Consider the following 24,745-nt stretch of genomic DNA (forward strand, 5'->3'; position numbering starts at 1 on the left):
TTTACTTCAGAAAAGAAAATGTTCTTACAATTGGGGAGTTGTTGCTATTTCTGTTAATAATTACTACCTGCCACATCAGTCCCATCAAAACTCAGCAAAGTTCTGCAAACACACTTCTGCTGTGACTGGTTTATAAATTAGCCTGTTAAATTGCTGAGAATGATAGGAGGGATTCAATGAGAAAGCTTTTTTTTCCGTAGAAGTAAGATATATTCAGAAAAGATGCTCATGAGCTGATGATAGTATCGGGTTTTGGCAATGGGTATCCAATATAGAAAGTACATGCAAATGTTTGCTCTGAGCATAACACCTTAGTAATCTAGAGATCATTGTAAAATAGAGACTGCTGGAATATGAGATGAAAACAGACGTACTACCACAGTACTAATTCAAATTCATTACATGAATTTTCCCAAAAATCATTGCATAATGATTTTTTTTTCAGTAATCTGGTTTCTCAAAAGCAACTATTGGGTTTATATGAACTTATGCCTTCTAGGAATGGGGCTGAGTATCACCTCACATACCTACAATCAAAAGGCAATGACTGCCAAGCGCAAATGAACCAAGCTACCTCTGCACTACTGAAGTTCAGGGAAAGCTAGGACAGGTGGAGCTATTCATTGCTCTACACAATTGTCAGAAGGTCGTCTTCCCCTTCCCCATCGCCAGCAGATGCAAATTCCATTCAGGAAGTTTAGAAAAAGGTAATTTCTTCCTTCTTCTCTGCTTTTAAGTCTATCCTCTGCAGCAAGCTAATGGTTCAAACTTGGTCATATTTATAAGAGACAGACATTAATTGATTTATTTTCTTCCTTTTAAGGTAAATTAGGCTGGAAGGATGCAAAAAGTCAACCAAATTGTTACTACCAGTTCATACCAACAAAAAGCTAGTTAAAACTCAATACATTTTTTCTCAAATTAGTTACTGTATCGGGGAGGACAATTTCATGTTTTTATTATAACCGCTTATTATTTCTGCAGCAGTTGCCAAAGGCCCTGTACATTCATTATTATTTCAAGCATGCAGACATTAGTATTGCCTCTTTGGAAATGGTGACATCCCTCTAAGACGTGCTGAAGGATCAGCACAAGGCCTCATGGCTATTTAAATCCTATATGGAAGCTATATGGAATGCCTCTGGGTGCAAATGGAGCTTTTCCAGTAAGCCCCATTTCTCAAAGACGCTGGTGCTCGCTGGAGGATCAGAGTGAGCCAAGTATACAGTCGTTTGAGTGCCCCTCTCGTGACAGAAGTTGTCTGCAAAGCAGACATAGAGCAACTTGCAAGTCAGAGATTAATTTTATACCCTCTGCCAAACCTGTGCTTAGTGAGCTGTGCGAAGCCCGATTACTCAGGTTTTATGCTGTGAGATATTGTATCTTATTCATACAGAATGAAATCTGGGATAAAATCCTTCTTTCTAAGTACTGGCTTAGGACCAGCAGTCTGAGAAGTTTGCTTGTCTAGAAAGCGTTTGTACAGTGTGCCAATGAGTTGGCCCTGGCACAGCAAGATAAAAAGATACTAAAAACAAACCCAGCAGTGACAGCATTACTAGCTGTAGTCTTCCTTCACCTTCTCCCCCAGTTTAAACCTCACAGAGCGTTTGCTTCTAAATCTAGCAATTACCGGAAGAACGGACACCACAGGTTTATTAGAGTTTCAGGGACTGGGAGAGGAGCAAAATGCCAGTTGCTAGTGACTCTCTGGTTGATTTCTAGTTCAATCGTTTTGCAGCCTGCCTTGGCTAGGAACTGGGAGATGGGATTCCTACATTCACAGCGATATAAATTATTCCTCTCTAGCTGTGGTAGTTTGTGAAATACCACACTATAAAACTTCTGCACTTACCTTAATCTAGCAGGTTTTCTGACTGTTCCAGAGTTTAATATAATAGTTCTGCCTCTGGATCAATGCCATTTTCATGCTATTAATATAGTGTGCACTTTGGACCATGGTGTGACATGGACTTGAGGTTAATTTCTTTAAAATTGCCAACCTTTTATTTGCCCGTTAAGCTGACTTTCTTAATATTTACATTAGCAATATGGTTAAATAGAATCCTAGTTAATGTTCTATTTGAAGAGTTTAGAATTTCAAATTGTTAAAATAATATACTTACAATGAAGTTTGGATCTTTAAATGGTAACGGCTTGACAGTTGTTTCCACTGATCCTGTGCTGGAGTCTGTGTTCAGAAATTTGTTTTCATTCATGGCCTCTCCACCTGCACTCTGAAGAAAAAATACAATCTTATTGCTTGTTACTCTGAGCAAGTTTAACCGGAGACAGAGCCGTCTGCTGTATTACCTACCTGTTGCCTTTTTAGCCTTTCTATCTCTTTTGAATCTTTAAGGATGTTGCATGCCAGCAGTGGGGAAGCATGAAACAGAGTATTTGTCAAGAAATTTACAACTGACACATAAAGGGGAGGAGGGGAATAGAGTAGCCAAAGCCTACTGAGTAAAAACAGCCTTGGGTTTATTTCAGTATTAATGAAAGCCATCTCTATAAAGTGCAAGACGGCATGTAAAACCAGAAACAGCAGAAGTGTACATTGGATTTGTTTCAGAATGTTCAGTACTAGAGCATTAACAGGAATATATAAAATTTATAAAAAGTTTTTTGTCAAGGTTCTAAAGAATAATTGATTAATCAGTTTATTCTCCATACTTGACTTCAATCATGTCTGAGTGAGGAATGAGGGGAAAAAGAGATTTTATTATATATATTATTTCTATACACAAGCCTCACAAAATCTACATTGGTATTAGTTGGTGTTTTCTAGGCTTTTCTTTATGGTTTATTTATTTAGCAGGAAGACATTTAGTCCTTCTCCAACTAACATTTTTAGTTGGAGAAGGGGTGTGTGTGATTGGAAAGCTAAAAAAGTTGTGTGGCAGTCTAAGCAATTTCTGAGAGTTCTGCATGGCTGAGTCTATCTTGTTTTTTTATTTTGCAAGTGCCCTGTAAGTCTCCACCTACCAGAGCTAGCCCATGCTACATACATAAATGTTCCTCATGAAATCCTGATCCATACTGAAGCCAATGAGAATTTTGCCACTGAGTTTAGCAGTTCAGTCAATAGGATTTCATACCTTGATTCTTTTTTCTTGACGAACAAAAAGCTTGGCTAAAAGCTGAATCAATATTTACTGAACGGGTGGTTAAACTGTTTCTTACTTTACCTTCAGTCAGATAATACTTAGAACAAAAAAATGATTTCCTGTGAAAACGTGCACTGCAAAACCTTCTGTGTTGATACAATGCTCTTTTAAGTAGGAGAAAAAAGGATCATTATTATTAGTGAATTATGGGAGTACCTCTAGACACTGAGACTATATAGCAAAGGCCATGATTCAGCATATCCTTCTCCATGTGATTACAAGGGAAGTGTTTGTATTCTTAACTACATGCATAAGTAATTGCAGGATTAGGAACTAGGCAAGCTGAACTCTTCTTTGGGGAAATACATCAGTTATTCAACAGTGCCTGTTTTTAACATAGCAAAGAGAGGTCTTAAATATTCAAAGTATGGTATAAAGAAGCATTCAATTGAAATAGTCACGTTTCTAGTGTCTTATTAAAATATATGAATAGATGATCTATTTTCAAAAGATCATAGTACAGGGGATACTACCATAATAACATTAGTGGAAGCAGCATTGAAGTCTGTAGTTTAAACTTGATTCTTCCCTTGCTGAGGACAACATTAAAAGGCAGTGATTGTCACAGAAACAGAAGAAATGCAGATGGGTGTTTAGAAACGTGCATTATGTGACAGTGAGCAGAGAAAATAGTATCTTCAGCAATCCTGAAGTGGCTTTATATAATGAGTTACTAGGTTTCAAACTATATTCTTGCACATGCACACTTCCAGCACTTTGGATTTCAGCAGCAAACATTAAAGTCAATCTTGAGAAAGACAAGGCTTGAGATACAAGATTATTTTTTATTAATAAATTATCTCCGATACTGCTCATTATCCGTGTAAATTCTGTAAGCGGAGGAATCAGCACTCACAGTTATTCCTCAAAGCATTCTCGCCTTTCATTTGGTACCATTTGGTCGGTTTTAAATCCAAGCCTACAGTTTTTTATTAATTACTTTATCACTTTTGCCCCTTCAGTGATCTTCTCCTAAGTATTCTGTTGTTTATGAAACAGTTTTTGAGTAGCATTTCAACAATATCTCAAAACAGTACCTAGTATTTTGAGATGGAGCAAATATAAATGGTTTATCAGTAAAGGGGAAGAAGCTTCCTTATACATGTAGTCCTTAATTTCTGTAGCTGGGTACATTTACATATTACACTCGCTGTCTTCAGTGGGTTTTTCTGTGTGGATTCAGTGCTAATCTTGCTGGCACATTGGGAAGGAAAGCAAGGAACTGTTCCTGGCAGGACAATTCCTGAACGTAAATTCTACACGTTGTTTCTTTTCCGGACCAAGCCCTAAGGGATTTCAGGTATTAGTGCTGCTGAGTCAGGATAACTCACGTTACAGGCCAGATGTTAATTTTGTTTGTGCTAGTATCGCTTGCACAGGGATGGCAGAGGCAGCAGGATCCGGAGCAGCAGCTGCTGCTTTTCTGGGCCATGTGGACACCCAAGCCATCCTCCAGTCCCACTGAGACATCACGCCAGCAGGAGCTTCTGGATCCGTCATGGACAATTTCAGAGCAGTGGTTTCCTCTCCAAGGCAAAGGGTGCAGGCTGGTGTGCAGGACTGTAAAGCAGCTTGCATACCATAGTGGTATGCAATTGATACCATGATTTCAGAGCCCTGTGATAGACTGGGAAGCAAACAGGACTGAGTACTATGATCCCAGTTAAATGCTGGGAACTGAGATAAAGACATACATACTATAGAGGCATGCCAGTTCCCTCACTCAGCATTGCTTGTATGAAAACTCTGATTTGTAGCAGTAGCACTATGGAAGAGAGTGCTACTCTGAGTGCTACTCAGCTAATGTGTTTTTCTTTCTGGAAAAACATTAAAGAGTTGAGTAGAAGCACTGCTTCCAGAATAACGTGCTACTGCACAGAGGAGTGAACTCCGGCAAGTACAGAGCTTTGAAATGCTCTTTCTGTGCAGCCTGCAGAAGTTTCAGCCGATATCCTCAGCACTTTTTCAGCCACAAACTGAAAGTGTCTCAACAATCTACAAATCTGTCCAGCCTATGTTTTAAAATGCCAGTATTTAAAGCATAAGAAACATCATTTAATGTTTCAGGTTTGTTTTTTGAAAGTTTTTTTAAAGGTGGGGAGGGAGATGCCGAGTGAATTTTAACCAATATGGATCTACCTTTGTACTGCAAACCCCATGTTTCCTGAAAGTGAGTAATACAGTGATAATACAAAACATTATTTAAAGCCTGAAAGAAGATTCCTCAGTGAACAATTACTGTACAGTAAAGGTAATCTTTAACTTTTAACATTTGTTGAACAAATCTCTCCCAAATGTGCTTGTTTGCTTGGTCATTTAGTTTGGAAGATAGTTCATTCTTCACTGTCATGTGTTGGGGCAAACAAACAGGAATGAATTCAAATCCCCTTTGTAGTCCTATGAAGCGATGGCAGTCTTGTGAGTGCAGTGAGGAAGCGCCTGTCACCAGGGAATGTGTACTGCTCAATGTGTGCTGTAACCCAAAGTCACATGTGGGGTAACTTCCCCTTCCTGCCAAATTCACAACTAGTCCACAGCACATTTTCTCTATCCAGCCAGTCTCTTAGCTAACGCCCTCACCCCTGGCGTCCTAGGATAATCCCAAATGCTTTGCAGTAGGGCTAGAAAGTGTGACCATGGGCTGAAACTCTGGATAGCTTCTTTAAAGCTTCTTTTTAACTGATCTTGTAATGTAAACATCCTTTATGGGGAGCTCAATATACACTTCAAGGAGAGAGACAGTGAAGCAGCTTCTAATGTGCACTTTATAACTAAATTGTGTCTTTTAAATGGTGGTTTCTGTAACTAGGGCTAGAGGGAATTTGTGCTAGAATAGTCACTAAGCAGTCTGTATTCCTCCATAGGCTGCTGAAGGTTGTAACAACAAAGACTTTGGAGTGGCTTTACATTTACAGGGTACATCTGCACTGGCAAATGAAGATGTGATTTCAGTACAGCGGAACATGCTTATGCTAGTTTTATGCCAAATAACAATAAAAACACTACAGTAAACACTGCAGCTAAGTCATCAGTAACTATGTTCATCCTTTCCCATCGACTCTTCCTCTGGCTGTTAACCTCCACAGAAGTACATGCTGCCACCAATTCTCATGTTACCTCCCTCTGTCCTCCTCCTCCTCCTCCCAGTATCCTCCTTAGCCAGGCGCAGACCAACCTTGACTGGAATGGCATGTTTTAGAAGTTGTAGACAGCAGGTCAAAGGCTTCTTATAAGACCACCTGTGCAATTTCATTCCCTCTATAAAGTTGCGTTTATGTGCTTTAGCTGAATTTTAACTACAACCACAGTGTGACAGGTTGGCAACCTCTATCCCTCCTGGGATAGACGGGAGCAATAGTGAGGGTGCTGCTTCTTTTTTGCATTTCTTTTCACAAGACCATTTATTGAGTATTCAGTGCATCCCAGCTGGGTGGGACACTGTCCTCCCTGTTACGTGCTAGGATTGGGTGACAGCTGCCGAGTGAGGAAGCTGGCTGAGGACTTCACTTGGTTAGGAGACAGCAAAAATTCGAGAGAGAGCGAAGACCTGCAGCAAACACTTGGGAGTCCTAAGAGGTTTGTTGTAAGAACAGCCAAGTCTGGGGAAGAGACCTGAGCTAAGCTTTGCTACCTTAACACTGGTTTCTTTTGCGTAAAGCCAAACCCCAGGAATGAGTCTAATTTGGACCCTACTGTATATGCTGTCTGTGCTGGGAGAAAACACACATTGGGAGGCTGCCTATTCACATACTACTTTCAATCTTAGGTTTTGGTAGATCTATTAATTTTTTCAATATATTCTGTTCCAAATTCCCTACCGCAGATGTATTGGTTTTCACATGATTTCCAAAGATTGCTCCATCTGTCTGGTTTTATTTAGGGAGAGGACAAGCAAAACTTGTAGACCATGGAAGCTAAATTCTTTGTTTTGGCTATTTCTAGGTAGAATCAGCATTGTGGGGTTTGGGATGGGCGTCTGTGATGGGACTAAATACCAGGTGGAATTAACTTATTATGAAAGTGCTTGTCTGAATCATCATTCCTTTCCCCGCCCCCCCCAGCAAGGATTAAAACTGCGTAACAGAATAACTGATATATGCTGAAGTATAATTTCTTACCTATTTACTTTTGGATTATATTCTATAATATTTTTTCATTATTTTAGACTAACAGGATTTTACAAAGTATAAAAACCAAAAAAATATGAAACATAAAAGTCAAAGACGTAAATTTGTGCATTTCTGGCATCTTATCACTGCATACCATGCATGTCATGGCTTAGAAAAAAAATGGATTTGCACATCACTGAAGGTACACTATGACCGTCAGTGGCCATTTTCACTAGATGTTACAGTTTTACATGGTAAAACAGAATTTAAAAATAGAAGGTAAACTGAACAGTGTGTTGGTAAAGCAAAACTTAAATGCATAAATAAATTCCATAAGAAATGGAAAGGAAGTTTCTAGTTTAAGGGAGCAAAAACAATATTGTAAACATTGATTTTCTCTGTCTGTTTTGTTTTCTGCAAATCATTCATTAGTCAGTTTTAACACCGTACTGAGTACAGCAATTGTAAATGAAGGTGATTACATATGTAGGATTTTGGTTTGGTTTTGCTTCTGCATTCAGTATTTCTGATACTCTGGCTTTGTCTTACAGTGATGACTAGGGGGTTGTATGTCACTAGTGAAAAATAAGTAGTAAGAGGGGTCCGGTTCTGAATCAAGCCCTCACACTTGGTGATAACTTTGCCCCAAGCACCCAGTTTGGCTTGCTGAGGAACCTGCTTGTCTCCAACCTTTGTATGTGAAGTTGAATAAATAGTTTAAATTATTTTTACTTATTTTTGGCAGTTGATTTTCATAATTACAATACTACTACAATGACATGCTTAATTTCATTGACACAGTTGTTTTAACTCAGCCTCAATAATGGTGTATGTCTAATTATTCCTGTAGCAGGTTACTTCTAAAGCAGCAATATCCAACTTGTAGCAACTTACTCAGCTTTTAGCTGTGTGTAAGTTCTGTGACATCCTCACGAAGCTGTGGCATGCAGCCAGGGAAGAAAATGGTAATTTATAAAATAGATGGATAATACCTGTATTTTCACTAGCAGCCAATTACAGTGAGTGAGAATGCCATGTGGAAACAGAGCACGAATGTCACTAGATGACAGCAGCGATGATATGAGCAGACTTTTCAAAACTGGGAGTAGACTTTGAATGTCAGCTATTTAACAGAGTCCCAGCTAATACTGCTCATACTGGAATGTATATTAAGCTCTTTGATTAATATATTAGCTCTCACTGTAAAACAAGCCTGGCACAGGCTCTTGCACATTCTGAATATTTAATTCATTTAACTTTGCATGATGACATGACAGGAGCCATTAAAACTTGAACATGTACACTCTGGCAGACAAAAATGCAGCTCTTTACATTGCTGAGAACAATTCACAGAGAAAGGTGTCAGAATTAGACGTGCTTAAGCTCAAGTTAAAATGATAGCTAAAAAATTTCTCATCACCAACATTATTAGCATAGTGTATTTCTGAAAGCAAACTCACTGATCACCCAAATAACAATGTAAGACTGAAGAAATAGCACTCTTGAACAAGATTAACTCTCTCCACGTCTGTGGCTGAAAGACTTACTTAGTAACATGAGCAAACATATCTTAACCATCTGGTTGCATTTTACTGATTCTTGGATTCAACAGGAAAAACTTTTTCCCTCTTCCTTTCCACTCACTAAAAGGAAGCCCAATACAATTTCCCCAGCCTTCTCTCTCTACTCTGGTACGTGGTAGCATTTTAGGAATGTTCTCCCTTCACAGAGGTCCTACCTTATTTTGGGGTAGGACAAAAAATATTTCAGCTTGAAAATGTTCAAATGCCAGGAAGGAAAAAAAACCTCATCTTGCATATTCGCAGCAAATTTTGTTCCACAGGGTACTGAAAAACTCAATTTACTAAACAAAAAAACTGCGTAGTAGCCAGCTGAAAACAGGTATGAAGTACAGTGCAGATCAATGTCCTTGATTTCAAGCAGCTAGTAGGGTGGGTGAGACAGTCATGCATACAGTGTAAATTGGAAGTAAATCCATTTAAGTCAGTGGGTTTCATCACTGCCAACTCATCTTAAAAGACAAGGTACAGGTTTCTGCTTCCATTGACATGAAAAGAAAATCTCCCAAATGTCCGACAACAAAAATGTTTTGTTTAAATTACGACATTGTCCTCAGATGCTGCTGCTGCTTTCACTTATAAAGAAAGCCGAAGGAGGGTTGTTAAAAATGAACATAACAACACAAAGCTTGAAATTAGATTGTTGAATTATTATAATAATAGTTTATAATTCCAAGTATATGTCACTAAATGTACTTCAGCTTCTTCTAAGCATTTCCCAGAGGACTTCTGAGTCATGTGTCAAACTACTTTTCTGTGTGACATTTACTTACTTACAAAATCTGTCCTTCCTAAAGCAGCAGTTCTTTCCCTTTAACTTGCTGAGTATTTCCGCTAAGCATCAGAGTTAATCAACTATGCAAATTAACTCCAAACATATGACTAAAATTTAGAAATAATCTCACCTGTTGGGTGTATAAGAGGGAGGTGTTTGAAGCAGGGCATGGAAAATGTTTCAACTGCAATCTAAATAAATAAAGATAATACATAGAGACACACATGCTGTCCAGAAAGCAATCTGTACATTATGCTTTCAAACTTTTACACTGCTGTTTTGAGGTGAGTTAAAACGTCTTACATTCCAACTGCCTTAGAAAGGCTGAATAAAATTTTACTCATGCACTGAAAGATTGGACTGTCACAAAGTGATGGATAGCTTTTCTATGTTCTCTGTAGGGCATTTCAATACCATAGACTCCAAGTGCTCTTGATTAAAAGGCGACATTCTCATTTAGGGTCCCGTCACTGCCTGAGCTTCAAACCATTATCATTCACCTGCACTGGTGCTTCCAGTGACAAAATACTTACCAAAATGTATAAAATACTAATTACTTTAGTCACTTTGATAGAGGTGTAAAACACCCTAAAGCAAAGCTCTATTACTCTGTGTGAGGGTTTGAATTCAAAATTAAAAATGCAGCCAAAGGGAGAATAAGATTTTAATTACATTCCCCACCTCTCAAACATTTCTTGAAAACCTAGGGGAAAAAGACCTAGCAATTTCATGACACAAGAACTCCCTTCTTGCTGGTACTGCTCACTTGAGAAAAAAAAAAAATCCAGAAAAATTCAAGTTTACTTTGCTCTCTTCGAAATTATTCAACTTTCAAACACAGAAAGAGACTAACAAGCTTCAATAAAAAGCTTTGATTTCTTCTCAAGAGATTTCAGATGCCAAACATGTTTTTCCATTTAAAAAACTTTCACACACTACAATAGACAAAGTTTTATAACTTACAGATATTTCGAGGAAAAAAATTACTATTTTCTATGGGGAAAAGCCGCAAATAAAATGCAATTGGGATGCAACTGTGAATAGCTTCACACTATCCCAGAAAAGCTTGGTTTAATTTGCATTTGCCACAAAGTTCCTTTTGGCTTAAATAATTGCAAAGGATCTCTCACTTTTAGATTTCATTTGGTAGATTGGGACTATTCCTTGTTTATAACGTTTGACAGTTTTATTAAGAAAATTGTAACTTGGACAAATTTATGAGCTGAATGGCATGCTGAAGCAGCTCTGGAGCTAAAAATTTCAGTATATATGGAATGAAAAAGCACGTGTTAGTTCATGCTTTCTCCAAGAGTAAAACTGAGCCCAGCTAACAGAATATTTTGATCCCCCAAGAGAAAAAAAGCCTTCTAAATTGATGGGCCTTAAGACTGAAAATGGATGGAAGCATACTAGCAAAAAAGACTAGAGTAAATCACAATTGAATTTTTATAAAAACTGCCAGTACGTTCCTTTATCAGAAAAATTCAGTTCAGTCAAGGACTTTGGCTAAACTGCTTCTTAAAGTTTAAAATACATCATCTGATACAGAACAGTTAAGGTCAAAGTATTTCTGGAGAAAAGGCTGGAGGATTACAATATGCTCATGTGCTGTTAACATTGTAATGCTGCTCAGGGAGCATATCAAAATCCCTCTGTCAAATAACAGGCTTCAGCCAAGGTAGGAGAAGGATCCAAGTCCATTCATCTGCGCGGGACTGAACCAGGGACAAGGACAGCAAAAAGATACCGGCTCCTCTGGCTGACGGGAAAGCAATTCCATTCTGCAAAAAATACTCAATTTCCTGATTCTAGTTTGTTCTGTAAAACATTATCCATTTTGACAGGAAACAACGTTTGAGTAACAAACAAAAACAAAACGTTTCTTCAAGGAAAGGCAATTAATTAGTTTTGAGTAAAGACAGGGTGTATCTTTCTTCCAGAGCTCCTACTCTTATCTATTTTTCTTAGGAAAAACAGACCTGAATTAGAACAGTCAAATTTTACATTCAGATGTTACGGACTAACTGGTAAACGAATACAGAAAACAAAACTTTACTCTTGCATTTTCCCTCTTTTTCACACATTTTAGCACTTCCTTCTGTCTGTCTTAATTGTCACTTTAATTAGATAAAAATTCTATTTCTATTACATTTCTGCTAACTACACCTACTGCTGCCATGCTGCATTAGTAAATACTAGCAGTCGTACGGCAAAGGCTTAGCACTACAATCTAAACAGAAGAAGGTTTTTCCATTTATGTACAGGTTCTTACGACTGTCATACCCAAACACAATGTCAGAAAGACAAACGTTAGGAACAGTGACATATGGAACATTCCACTTCTAAAGCAATTGAGAATATTCTTTCCACAAACCTTCAAAAAGTTATCAAAGGCATAACGTATCAGAGAGCAGTAATTGTATCAGATGCTCCAAAGGTCTTTCAAAGAGGACAAGAAAAGAAACTATATCTCAGTTTATAAAAATCTTCAGACTACAAATGTCATCTTTATTGTTTGTCTCATATTATGGGACAAAAAAAATCTGGCTGTACATGTCCTGAATACTACATCCACTTTCCTTCATCTAGCAAACTCAACACCAACCATTCCTGCTTTGAATAGCACACCAGGTCTCCTGTACTCAGCAAAACTGTAGGTGCATTATCCTATGGATACCTACGTTTAACTGGATAATGAAAAAAAACTAATGACTGAAAAAAATAAACATACAATTTAGATGAAAATAAGGTCATACAAGTATCTATTGTAGACTGTTTTGTGGCTGCTCAGGGGAGAGTTGTATAGTGATGCTAATTTCAAGGCAAATTTTCTGAATATTTCTGCAGAAACATTTCTACAAGTAGGTGGTTGTTTACTCAACTATATAAGTTCTGTGGCCATACACTTCACCCTGATACTATTTATTGAAGTTGAGGAACTGCAGCACATCTGAAAAGCGCCAGACAGTTCAGTGTTTTGCATATAAACTTGTATCCCAACTGCCTTTTTTGCTGGACTTGAAACAGAACAGAACTATTAAAAGACTTGACTTTTCCACTATGTTAGAATTAGTGAGGTTTTGGTATCATATCCACGATCGTAGGTGAGAGGGAAACACAGTATTTAATATTTTGTGATGGGTTTAACAGGATATTTTAAGAAGTTTCCCACAATGAATTATTTAGCAAATAAAAAAATACTTTTTGAACAGATGGAAAGGAGGAGGATAAAAAGGGCAATTCTGGCTGCAACAAATAGGTTTAACAAAAATTAAGGAGAAAATGGCATTTCTGACTTGAGAAAATTTAAGGTCGTTAATGTGAGACTCAGACTAGCATTGCTAGTTCTAGACTATGTAAACAAAGAATATCAACTTAAGGAATAAGGACTTTCCAGCTAACTACTTTGGTTTGAGGAGCCTGAACACACTGTGCATATGTCAAGAAAAAATGGCCTTTGCCTATTCCAGTCTGTTGATTTTAAGAGTTAATTTTGCTGTAAGAACATTGTGCTGTTCCTCCCAGGGAAAAGCAGTTCTACTAACATAGAACCATTGTTACAGTGTAAGGAGAATTAATACTGTCTAAATGTAGTCATTGAGTTTTGGGCTTCATTAATACACTATGGGGAAAAGTACCCAACTGAGGTACCCTGACCTGCCTATGGAAGGAGTGTATGACTGCTCATCTAGGGAGATCTTAATCACATAAATCAGATGTCTGAAACGAGACACAGTAACACCGAATCATTGAGGCTGGAAGGGGTCTCTGGAGGTCACTAGCCCACCTCCTGCTCAAAGAGGGGTCAAAACTGACCTTGGACCAGGCTGCTCAGGGCTTTGTCCCAGCAGGTCTTGAACACCTCCAAGGACAGAGATTCCACAGCTCTCTGGGCAACTCTCCATCTCCCTAGTTAGAAATCAATATCCTATAAAATAGAAAATACTGGTTTTATTAACAAAAAGCTCTTTTGGTCATAAGCAGTCATATAACTCACGTTAATTACCGCCCTAATTTCTGCATGTTCCATTTCAGCAGTATTTTGCTGTAGTCCTGATGGTTTCAGGGCATAAATGTAACAAAGTTTCTAGGCAGAGGGGTCATTTTTTATTAAATGCACCTGTTTATCTGGAAAAATTAAGACAAGCTTCTGGATGGACTGCATACCAATACACCACTGATTCAATATAAAGACTGTTTTTATGGCACATAACTTTCACGCAGTTTCCTACAGGGTTTTAACTCCCTCCTCCTTTCTCCTAGATGATGACTATTTTCATAATACTCCCTCCCTTCCCTGATTAACATCTCCTGTACTCCTGGGATGCCACTAACCTTTTCTTCAAAGATGGTGTACTTGATACATACCTAACCAAACTCTAAGCAGTTGTTCTGTATTTAGCTTGGGAAGTTGCCGTTTCATTTTCAGATTTGAAAAAAGACTTAGATACTTGAAAGCTTATTTGATTTTTCCAGCTGTACCACTTAAGTGACATTATCCATACCTGTAAACTTTGTCTCATTTATGCAGAAACTGTCATAGGCGTCTCAGCCTTTTCTGCCCATCTTCTTATGAACGCAGGGGTAAGTAGTGCTACAAGCATGCCAAAACTGTAAGGGCAGAAACGTAAAAAACCTAACTTGCTTAAAACTGTGTAGAAGGTGTCACCTCTAGGCCTGTGGATGTTTGCAAAATGAGGTATCTTTTTAAATTATGTCAGATTTTATGTAATTCACATATTAGGCCGGTTGTGCACAGAAGCACACGAAGTGCGATATTTTGTGTTTAATGAAAATTAAGGACATACGATATACAACAAATAATTTTTCTCTGTTTAATAAATTATAAAAGGATAGATATGATACTAGAAGTCTCTCTTCATGTGGTAAATCCTAGCAATGGCCTGCAATGCTTTACAGGAGGATTTTTCTTTTAATTCCCCAAAATGCTCCTTATCTACAGCAGGGTTTTATAATCAGCAAGGACAACTTTTTTTCCTGAGTCAAGTCAGCACTTACATCCTGGGGCAGGATGATTACAAACCGTGTAACTACAGATATTCACCCCTCCCAGAATGATGGCCTCTACAGTTTAATTACATATTACTCACAAAATAGTTTCCTTCTATCCATTTCAAATTTGTTTCTTGAATTAACAGTGATGGATTTTTATTACAACATAAATGCATGTTATTAGATGGCATGACTATATAGCTTTTTGGCTAGAGTTTTGGAAGGAAAAGATTTCTGATCCCTGTTTGGACAACTGTGTATTTTGCATTAAAATTATTATTAGCCAAAACACGTAACAGAAATAAATACCTAAAATACATAAGCAGACCATTCTGACAACTGTGTTCAATACCAGACTACGGAGTCATTCTCTTTGAATGAACAGACGGAACCTCCATCTTTGGCTGTAGAGGAGAAAACATTTCCATGCTGCCCTCCCACCACACCAGACTGGCTTCCAGCCTGGTGGTTAGGGTGTGCATGGGGAAAAAGAGGGTTTGAATCCCCTCAGGCAGTGGCAGGAACAGGACTAACTTCAGGTGGAGGACACAGCAAGCACTTGTAAAGACCCAGTATAAAAAGCAAGTATCAGTGCCGTAAACGTGGCTCCTGTTCTACTTTTGAAAGAAAGGATTTAATATCTGCTTTCAGAAAGGCAGATGTTCATGGTTCTGAATCCCAAGTGGAAAGAGTTGCCTAAATCTTCAGGGAGAAGTAGAATTAGGACTAGTCCTTAGTATTTCCTGTTAGCTTGTTTTGGTGGCATCTCACAGAGCTTGCTGGAGTTTGTAGAATCAGTTCTAAGGTACTTAGAGACTGACAGACAAGCAGTATGACAGCTGAAGCTGTTAGTCTCCAGGTCTTCCCACAGGCAGGGACACTGGATCTACTAATGAATCAGATCTTGAACTGCTCCAGTTTTCATTTAGTTTGTTACGGTAAACTAATGAAACCTGCAGTTAAAGAGTATCTAAGTTCATGACATAGCTCGCTTGTAGTGGAAAAGTGATTTTCCTTGCCACATGGTCCTGTTTCTTCCTTGTGCTACCTCCAACACCTGTTAGACCTCCCTGTGAATCAGTCCAGTTCACCAATGCAGCAGGAGACAATGCAGCTTCCTGGGAGAGGAGGAAGGTTTGGTAAGTTAGTCTTCTGACTGATGACCTCTATCAATGGCTGAGCATGTCTGGTGAGTACCAAAGCTGGCGTGATCCAGGCAGCAGGAGCATGCAGCCGAGACTTGTGGAGGTGGGTAAGAGTGAAGAAGACTGGAGGAGACTGGGACTCTTTCCTTTTTGATCATGAAAGGCTAATAGATTGCCCAATTGCGGCTCTTGAAGCTGTAGGTGTGCTTTGCAGTGAGACAAGACATACTGTTGATGGATATGAATTCTGCTGTGAGGGCCAGGTGTATTTCACAACACTGAGTGTCACAACTTTTATGGCTTTCTGCAGGTCTAAATAAATAGCCAATGTCTCCAGTCTGGCTTCTTGGAATGATTAAAAAAACGTATTCAAAACCCTTGCGGGCTACCAAATTAATATTTCTATTAGCCCTTTTAATCCAAAATTAATACATTTATATAACTACTAATGCCTAGCTAAAGCAAGAACTGAAATATAACATTTTCTGTTAGCTAAAGGAAAAATTACAATTCTCTACTAGGATAAGGGGAGAAGGGTGAAAAAAATGACACCAGCATACTGATGCCCATAGTAAAAGTCAATACACATATGCTTTTGCCTTTCTCTCTACAACATAACACATCTGTGTTTATTCTAAATCTAAAATCTAATCACATTTGGTCGGGGGGTTGGCAATTCCCTGAGACTGGCATAGACTGGTTTGGAAATTCACATACTTTTATGATTACAGATCATGTAAAGCCTTCAATATGTGACAAACGTCAAGCAAAGTCAATTCTTAACTCTCGGTTTTGACAGTCTCCCTTTTAATCTAGATTGCTCTATAAAGGCAATTCCCTTTTTTTCTTTAATAAAGCTAAACTTAAAACACACATATTCTAACTTTTGCCAGATTTCCTACGAAATCTGCTAATTGTCTTTTAATTATCATTTTTTTCCCCATCAGGGACTGGAGAGATTCTGGTTCTTTAACAGATTTGACTTCAAATGTGCAAGTGACAAAAACTGGTACCTTAGGATAATCCTGGCTCTCATTAGTGGACTGCTTGAAAATAAGCTGGTTTTTTGGGAAGAGTACAAAAACCCCATGGAAGAAGAGATGCTTAATATTTCAGCTGTTCACTGTCTGCTTTGCTGCAGAAAGTATCTTTGTGGTCACATGTGTTTGAAAGGATTAGGAGATGTAAGCAGTGACCCTCTGAGTGCTTCATACAGAGAACTGCAAGTCTGGGGGATTTTCAGTGCTCTGTGGTCTGGTGACAGGCAGTGTGATGCCACAGTATGTTTACCTATCTGTGGGGTAGCTATCCCAGTTTAAACACTACCTAGTAAAACTCTTGTTAAGACATGGCTATTCTTTTTAAACTGGCTGAGTTAGTTTTGTAAGAGCCAAGACTCTTGGGCAGGGTTGCGAATAAGTGTGCAAGTGGCTGAACTTGAAGGGCTCACCTCAGCAACTAGCAGTCGACTATATCTATACTTTATCCAATGAAAGTGCCATTTAAATCAATTGAATTAGGTTTGAGTTAACATCCCCTGGGAGCACGCTACATCTTTTAAGGATATCGTTCCAGGCGAGCGTATGTTTAGATTGGCACTGCCTCATTGATTAAATTAATATATTTTCAGTTACTGTCATAACCTTAAGGGCTGAGAGATGTTTAAAAAGAAAAAAAAGTACAGTCTAGAGCATGACGACACGGTAGCTTTTTAATAAACTGGCAAATACATATGTACTTACATCTCCCTGCTATCATGCTGTATCAGGGTCCTGCTGTCTCTTTCAGGGCAGGTGGATTGGTGAGAAACACAACTTGTTTATTAAATTTGCAACTACAAAGGAAAATCGTGCTTTTCTGTTACAGGAAGTCTTATATGGAATAACGTTATAATAATTAGAGTAACTTTAGTGTTATACTGATTGAAGTAAACAAGGTCTGAATTTGTAAGTAGGTAATTTTTAATTCCAGATCAGAAAGTTATTATAGTGTGACGCACTAGAGGAGGTACTTGTCACAGAACACGGTGAGAGCAGCAGTTCCGCTCAGTAGTTGCAGTGGTACGCACCGATTCTGTAGTTAAACTCATTCTCCCTAACCTAATTTTTCAGGAAATTAGCCAGCTCAAACGGACTCTTTAAAACAAAGTGATTTTAAAATTGATTTGATGGTTTCCTACTTAACAGTGATAGGCTTGGTAAAATAGCATAACAGGAGAATTGAGCAAAGTTACTGATGGTTTAGAGTCCAATTCCACGCTAGGGTAAGCTCTCCGTCTTTACTGGACAGCTTCTGAATATGTAACAGTAACGATGTTAATATGTATATATTTAAGTCTTCTTGTTGAACGCACAGCTGTCTATCAGAACTCTAATCTGATGATCTTCAGTTTACGATAAAACATCATCGTTCAATTACATTTAAAATAAAAATGGAGTTCTAGGTGTATCAGTCACTCCTTTTATTTTCATGTTGTGCATGAGAGGAGCTTATTTAAGAGGATGGTAACTTTAAACCCTTTTGACTTTATTTTCTTATATTGTTGGATAGCTTCTGTTTTTAAGCATAGAACAAGAAATACAGAAAGTGTTAAATATACATACGAAAGCTAGCTACATAAAATGAAGGTTGCCAGTAGTACTGCTGCAATACTCATAATTAGAGATAAAATCAATCTATTTAATAATTTAACTCTTAGATACCATTGCAGACGAGGAAGTTCAGTCTTTATTTTCTAATTGGTACCAAGACCTGCTGTTGCTACAACGATGGAGAGGAAAGAAGCAAAAAGCATTCTCTGTGTATTTCTGTAGTTAATAGGGCAGTTTACATCAGTTCAAAATGTAAGACGAAACGTGATGTCATTCTCAAAGTAAGGCATTTACTATACTTCATTGGGCACGTCTGAAGTTGTTTGACAAATAATGTAAGCAAATACGCATTACCATAATATTTAGCATATTTTCTCTCTTCAATTGTCCTCTGACAAAATCACAGACTTTTTTTTTTTCCCCAAGTCATTCTCTTATCTCACTGCAAATTTTATCTTTAAAGCTTGCTAGCTGTCATGGGCAAGCATTTTGTTTCATCAATTACATCCTGATGTAGAATATACTCTTTTAAAAGCTTCCTGTTGCTGTAAAATCTATAAAACTAATGGTGTGAACATTAAGCTAGAGGAACTGGTGGCATTTTAAGATCAGAGTCAAAGATTCTATCCCAGGTTAAGTGACAGTAATTAAAAAGACGGGAGACCTGGAGACAAGTCTGCACAAGAGCCAGCGATGGAGCTGAACCAGCACAGCAGCTGTTGGGAATCACTGGGCAAGGACACCTAACTGAACGGTGCTATGTAAACCACTAAACAGCATTGGTTTTGACACATGAATGTTACCATTTAATATACATAACAATCCTCAGCATTAAAAATCTTTTGCTGCAGCAAAGACTGAGGTATTTTTCAGTGGCACAACTGCATGGGAGGAATAATTGTGTGAGGCTAATGAAAGTGATGTAATCAATTTGCAATCGTGCTTTCCTGTAAACTTGCTTTTAATTTTACATTTGGTAAATACAGGCATTATATCCAAGAAGCATGTGTCTCCTTCTGTAGACATGACTGACAAGCCCTATGTGCAATGTGCTTCCAAAACAAACATGACTCAATACCTTTGGGTCGGTAACTCATACAAACGATGAAGAATGTTTTTTGGTAATGTTCCTAAAGTGTATCTTAGAGAAAGTAGCAATTCATATGTTGGAGAAACATAATCAAAATTGGGTTTATAAAAATCTGTATGCTGTGTGATAACCGTGCCTTCTTGTAGGATACACACAGTTACTCAAACTAGTTGATTACATTGCTATACTTAAGAAAATTTGTTGTATAAAAAAAATAAACATATTTTTTAAATCAACAGTTTTACCAGACCAGCGTGTCTTTCAGGGCGAGCACTGTGACAGCTACTTGTGACATAAAGCACACAAAAGAAAAACAAGCTATGTGATTTACGGAACTTAACAAAAACCCCTTTTTGTTTAATTTCACAGTGATGGAATCGCAGATGTGGGTAAGTTCACAGTTGGCACAATGTGAAGTGTATTTCCATGAAGGCCGGGCACAAGGTTCTCAGAAGAAGTTACCAGTTAATATAATGGAGAGTCCCCAGATCCTAAGTTGACCCCTGCAAGTAGTTACAAAGCTCTAGGTAGGGATCCTCTTACCTACAGTTTGCTAATTAACCAAGGAAATAATTCACTATTTCTCTATCTGTTTCACAGTGTCAGTTTACTTAAAATAGAAACCATTTCGTGCTGAGCTATGGCACGATATATTTGGCTTCTGAAAGGCTGAAAATAGGCTGTAAAAGGCTGTTAAAAATATCAAAGGGGTTAATTAGTAAAGTGAACAGTCAGAAGAGTAACAAGTGCTACCTCCAAACCTGTGCTGAAAGTGGTGCATATTAAAGGTGCATACCTATCAGACTTCCAGATGAAGAATGTTACTTGTTTGGAATGAAAAAATCAAAATAAAAATACCACAATGATTGGATACTTGGTATATAATATATGCAGAAAAAGTATTTAAAATTCATGGATGACCTAGTCCCTGATTGGCTGAGCCACGTAAAGATTGGATAAATTATAAAATCGAGCATTAAGTGCTTGTTGACTGGCTATCTTCTGAATATCTCAGCAGATTAGAATTATTGAGCGTTTCATTGTGCCACAGGTTTCCTTATCCAGAAAAAGTACATTACTCAGCAATTAACTAAGGACTTTATAAGGACTTCTGGAGATTAAGATTAAATAAGGTACTGCAGAAGAAAGTGCCCAATGATCAATGTTTCTAACTCAAAAAATGCAAAGCCCCCATTTCATTTCTGTTTGAACTGGCTCGCTCCAGAGCTAGTCAGCAACATTGAATGTGATTGCTAGAAGATCAACGAGCTGTTTCTTGTCCCATTCCTGATGTTACACATTTTCTGAGACTCATTTTTTTTCTTTTCCTTATGGGATTGATCTGCACTGCTGAAGTCAGTGAATGCATACGCTGACTTGGACATAATGTTGAGAAATTACTTCTCCACTGAAATCACTTGTGAGAAGAATTGCAAAAACTGTTTATCACACACTATCAAAACCCTGTTTGAGTAAGAAATCATGGATTGCCTCATAATACTGGAAACTGTCCACAGGCTTAAGTTTGGTGTGAACTTCAGAAAACAGTTTTAGAGGCTGAAGGGTTTAGGGAAGTTTTTTTTTAAATATAAAAGATTTTATAAGCATTTAAATTATATGTAAGTATATAATGTTTTATATCTGCATACACACACACACGCACAGAGCATTCCTCTCCATGCTGGAAAATCCAGACTGTTATCTCTAGCAGACCTTGAAAAAGTTGTGAAACGTGATCATGCCAGGCAGTAATTTTTCACAATTGCAGTGCAGTTTGTTAGCTACGTTACGCTACTGGCTCATACTTCCTCCCCTAGGGATAAGCCCACCAGAAAAGGAAAAGAAACTATGTAAATGCCACAGGGTGAAAACAAGTGTTACAAGAACATCATCCAGAATGAGGAAAGGTTTGTGTCTGTGCTCTGGCGTGTGCACAATGGCTTTTAATTGTCTGGAGAGAACTGCTGAAAAACGCAGAAACATTCCCCTGATCTGATGGCTCATGAAAATAAGCAACCTAACTGGCAGTAGTGCATACTTTGTAGCTATGCTACTGTTATAGTTCATTAAATATTAGTGAGAAGAATCATTGGGGGGGGGGGGGGGGGGGGGGGGGGGAGACGAGACAACCATCTTTTCCAACCCTTTTTTGACCACTTTAGCTACCGAAATCTTTCTAAAAGAAGCAATCCAAGACATACTGCACCTAAAGTCTATACAGATGTCATATACACAATGACTCTGAACCTCTTCTGGGGTTTAGTTTTGGAGCATGAGATGCTACCTCATGATCAAGGAGCAGATGTCATCAGCTGGGGATGGGTCTGTGGAGCTGCACGGTGGTGTCACATGATGCAGAAATAGAGGCTGCACTACCCGCTGTGACTGGGGGTCAGAGGTTAGGAGAAACTCACATTAATAGCCCTTCTCCCTCCCCTGACCCTGTTCCCCAAAACTCAGGCTCTGAGGTTACATCTTCATTTCACATTTAACTCTTAGGTCCACTTAGCTCAACTGAGAGACGGCCATAATGCAAAATTGTGTTTGAGCTGCACACAACAGAACTTGCAGCTGTTAAATTGCGCTCACTTGAGCGCTAGTCCCTCCTCCGTGACAGGTCAACTACCTCAAATTAAAATCATCATCACGCACAATCAAGAGGTTTGTGCATGTAGATGTACATACAGGACTCGGGTGTGGCAGAACATCAGGTACAAAGGAAGCTACTGAAGGTAAGCACAGAAAAAACAGCAACTCCAAGACGGTTTGATCAGAAAGCATCAACATACACAGCGCCCACAGTTAAGTGATTTTAAACGCAGCTTTAACTGAATCTAGGTTAAGCTTTGCTTCTTAGTTACACACCCGACGAGAGAAAGCATTACGAACTGTGCTAGCGGTCTGTGTACACGGAGGGGATACAACCTCCACGCTACAGGGGGATGAAAGAAGAGGCGTGAAAACTCGACGTTCAAACGCCTGTAAAGAAACCGCCAGCCCGACGGCCACCGAAGCGCCCCGGCTCAGCGGCAGACACCCAGCCGCCATCCCTTCCCGAGCGCTCGGCAGCTTCCAGCCCGGCCACGGGCGGGACCGGCGAGAAGGAAAGGGGACCGTGGGAAGCCAGGCGGGAGGCAGCAGCGGGCACCGAAGACACAGAAAGGGGCGACAGTCCCCGCCGGCAGGCACACGACGCCCGGGGTGAGGTAACGGACGCCCCGCCCCGCCCCGCTCGAGGGCACGCGCGCTCCTCGCTCGCCTCCCGCGAGCATGCGCGGCGGGGAGGGGGAAATGGTCGTCGCTGCGCATGCGCGCTGGCCGCTCCGCGCCCATTACCTGCGAGCCGCCCGGCGCCGTCGCTTTTTTTTTCTTGGCGGGGCCGCTGCCGGTGCCCGGGCTCGCCGGGCGCTTCTTGCTACGGGATGGGGCGCCGGCGGGAGAAGAGGCCGCCGCGGGGATCAGACTCGCCATTTCTCCCCCCCTCCCAGCCCCTCCGCGCCCGGGCTGAGCACGTCGGCGGGGCGGAACCGGGAGAGAGCGCTCCCCCTCCCCCTCGCCGGGCGCGAGGCAGCCCGGCGCACGCGCAGTGGCGGCGCGGGCGCTGGCCGGCGGCGCTGCGGACGGGCATGCGCAGTAGCAGCGGCGCGACCCTCCCCTCCCCCCGGCCGGGCCCTGTCGGGGGGGCCGTTAGCGAGGGGGCTGTCGGGGGAGGGGGCGGTCACGGCGGTTTGGCCTCCGCTTGTAAAGGTTTCCACCGCGGGCGGGCGAGGCCGGCGCTTTAGCAGCTGGGACGAACCTCATAGGAAGCAGCCTGCCTCCTCATTGCTTCCCCCCCCGCCCTCGGCCTGCGGTAGCCCGGGCCCCTTTTCAGAGGCCTGGCTGTGGCGGCAGAGCCGGCCCCCGGGGGAGCTCACTTCGCCTGGCTGCGCGGCCCCGGGCTCGGCCTGGCGCCCGTGTGCGTGGGAGGTGAGAAAATGTGGCAAGCCTTGGGTTTGCTAACCGTTGGAGGTAGTAAGTGTGCACGGCTGGAAAGGGAGCTGTCGCAGAGTCCCGTATATCGCAGAGGCTTTTGAGTCCTGCAGCATGCAGTCATTTGGGAGTGTAAAATAAAAAGCTGTGTAAGACTCGACTGAATACAAACTGTAGTTCGGGAGATGGGGGAACGTAGCCTGTGCACAGTGCGAGCAGTGGAGTACAGTGCTGTGTTTGCGGGCAATTGCTGTCTCAAGCCTGCCCAAGTGAGGTAAAATTTATGCGAAATGCTTTCAGACCACAAGAAGGGTCTGTGAGTCTCAAATATGTCAGCTTTTTCCAGTGCTTTGATAAAACATGCAGCTGGTTTTAATTGCTCCCTTCAGTTCTGAGATCATGAGCTCTGAGAAGCCTATTGATAAGTGTTCTATGTGGTCGTCCACACTTAAACTGTATAATCTTTTTAAATGCAAGTTGCGACTAATTACAGCTGTCATTAAAGATTTCAAAATATGACTACAGATAGCTGATAGTGAATGTCTTTCTGGGTAGTTTATACTGTTACGGATTTGGTTGCTTCCACCTTGTTTTGACGTGGCTAGTGACCTGGTCCAGCAATTTTTCCTCTCGTCAGAATCTGGAGTAATTTTGCACCGGAGCAACGTACCAGAATAGATTTGTGGTGATTTGGACTGTGCTCCAAAGTGTTCTCGCAGTCCTCTTACTGTCTGTGCTGTTTCATACCCTACCCCAGAGAACTGGTTGGTGGTAATACGGGGTTGCAGACAGTTCTCGAGCTGCTTGGTGGCTGATAAAACTGTTTTTAGCTTCTTTATGCTTGCATGCACCTGCATTCAACATACTGATCGAGTTATTACCATATTTGTTTGAGCTACTTCTGTGCAATGCCTGACTACTAGGTTTCTAGCTGCAGCTGTATGAGATCCTGCCCCAACGCATGCCTTGTGGAGAGGCAGAAGTCCAAGAAGTTGATACTCAGGCATAAAAATTAGGTCATGTTTATAGACGGTGCTGTAATGAGGACTGAGCTTGGTCACAGTAGGGGTGCCAGGCAGTGCTGTGTAAAACAAAAGCTTTGAAGGTGGCCTGAAAGAGGGTTGAGGACAAAAGCCTGGACTGCCAGGCTGTGTTCCAGGCACCTGTGTATGTGGCGGAAAAGCAGGACAAGATTTGCTTTCCAGGGGCATAAGCAAGGCCTTGTACAAACATCCAAGCCCCATCTTCTCCTTCCCGACTGTAGTTGCTATCTTTCTATCTGAGCATGCAGGCTGCCAGCAGC

General features: G+C 40.3%; 1 protein-coding gene across 1 annotated transcript in view; it reads right to left on the reverse strand.

Moving 5' to 3' along the window:
• INO80C (INO80 complex subunit C) overlaps window positions 1-23,014 on the reverse strand; it is a 31,712-nt gene extending 8,698 nt beyond the window's left edge. The window contains exons 1-2 of the mRNA XM_076330237.1: window positions 22,810-23,014; window positions 2,127-2,237 (exon numbers count right to left, since the gene is read on the reverse strand). Of these exons, the coding sequence (XP_076186352.1) occupies window positions 2,127-2,237; window positions 22,810-22,944 (246 nt within the window). The 5' untranslated portion in view covers window positions 22,945-23,014. The remainder of the gene's footprint in view (window positions 1-2,126; window positions 2,238-22,809) is intronic.
• Between the last annotated feature and the right edge of the window lie 1,731 nt (window positions 23,015-24,745).

This window comes from Aptenodytes patagonicus, chromosome 2, assembly GCF_965638725.1.
Source record: "Aptenodytes patagonicus chromosome 2, bAptPat1.pri.cur, whole genome shotgun sequence".
NCBI classification, from domain to species: Eukaryota; Metazoa; Chordata; class Aves; order Sphenisciformes; family Spheniscidae; genus Aptenodytes; species Aptenodytes patagonicus.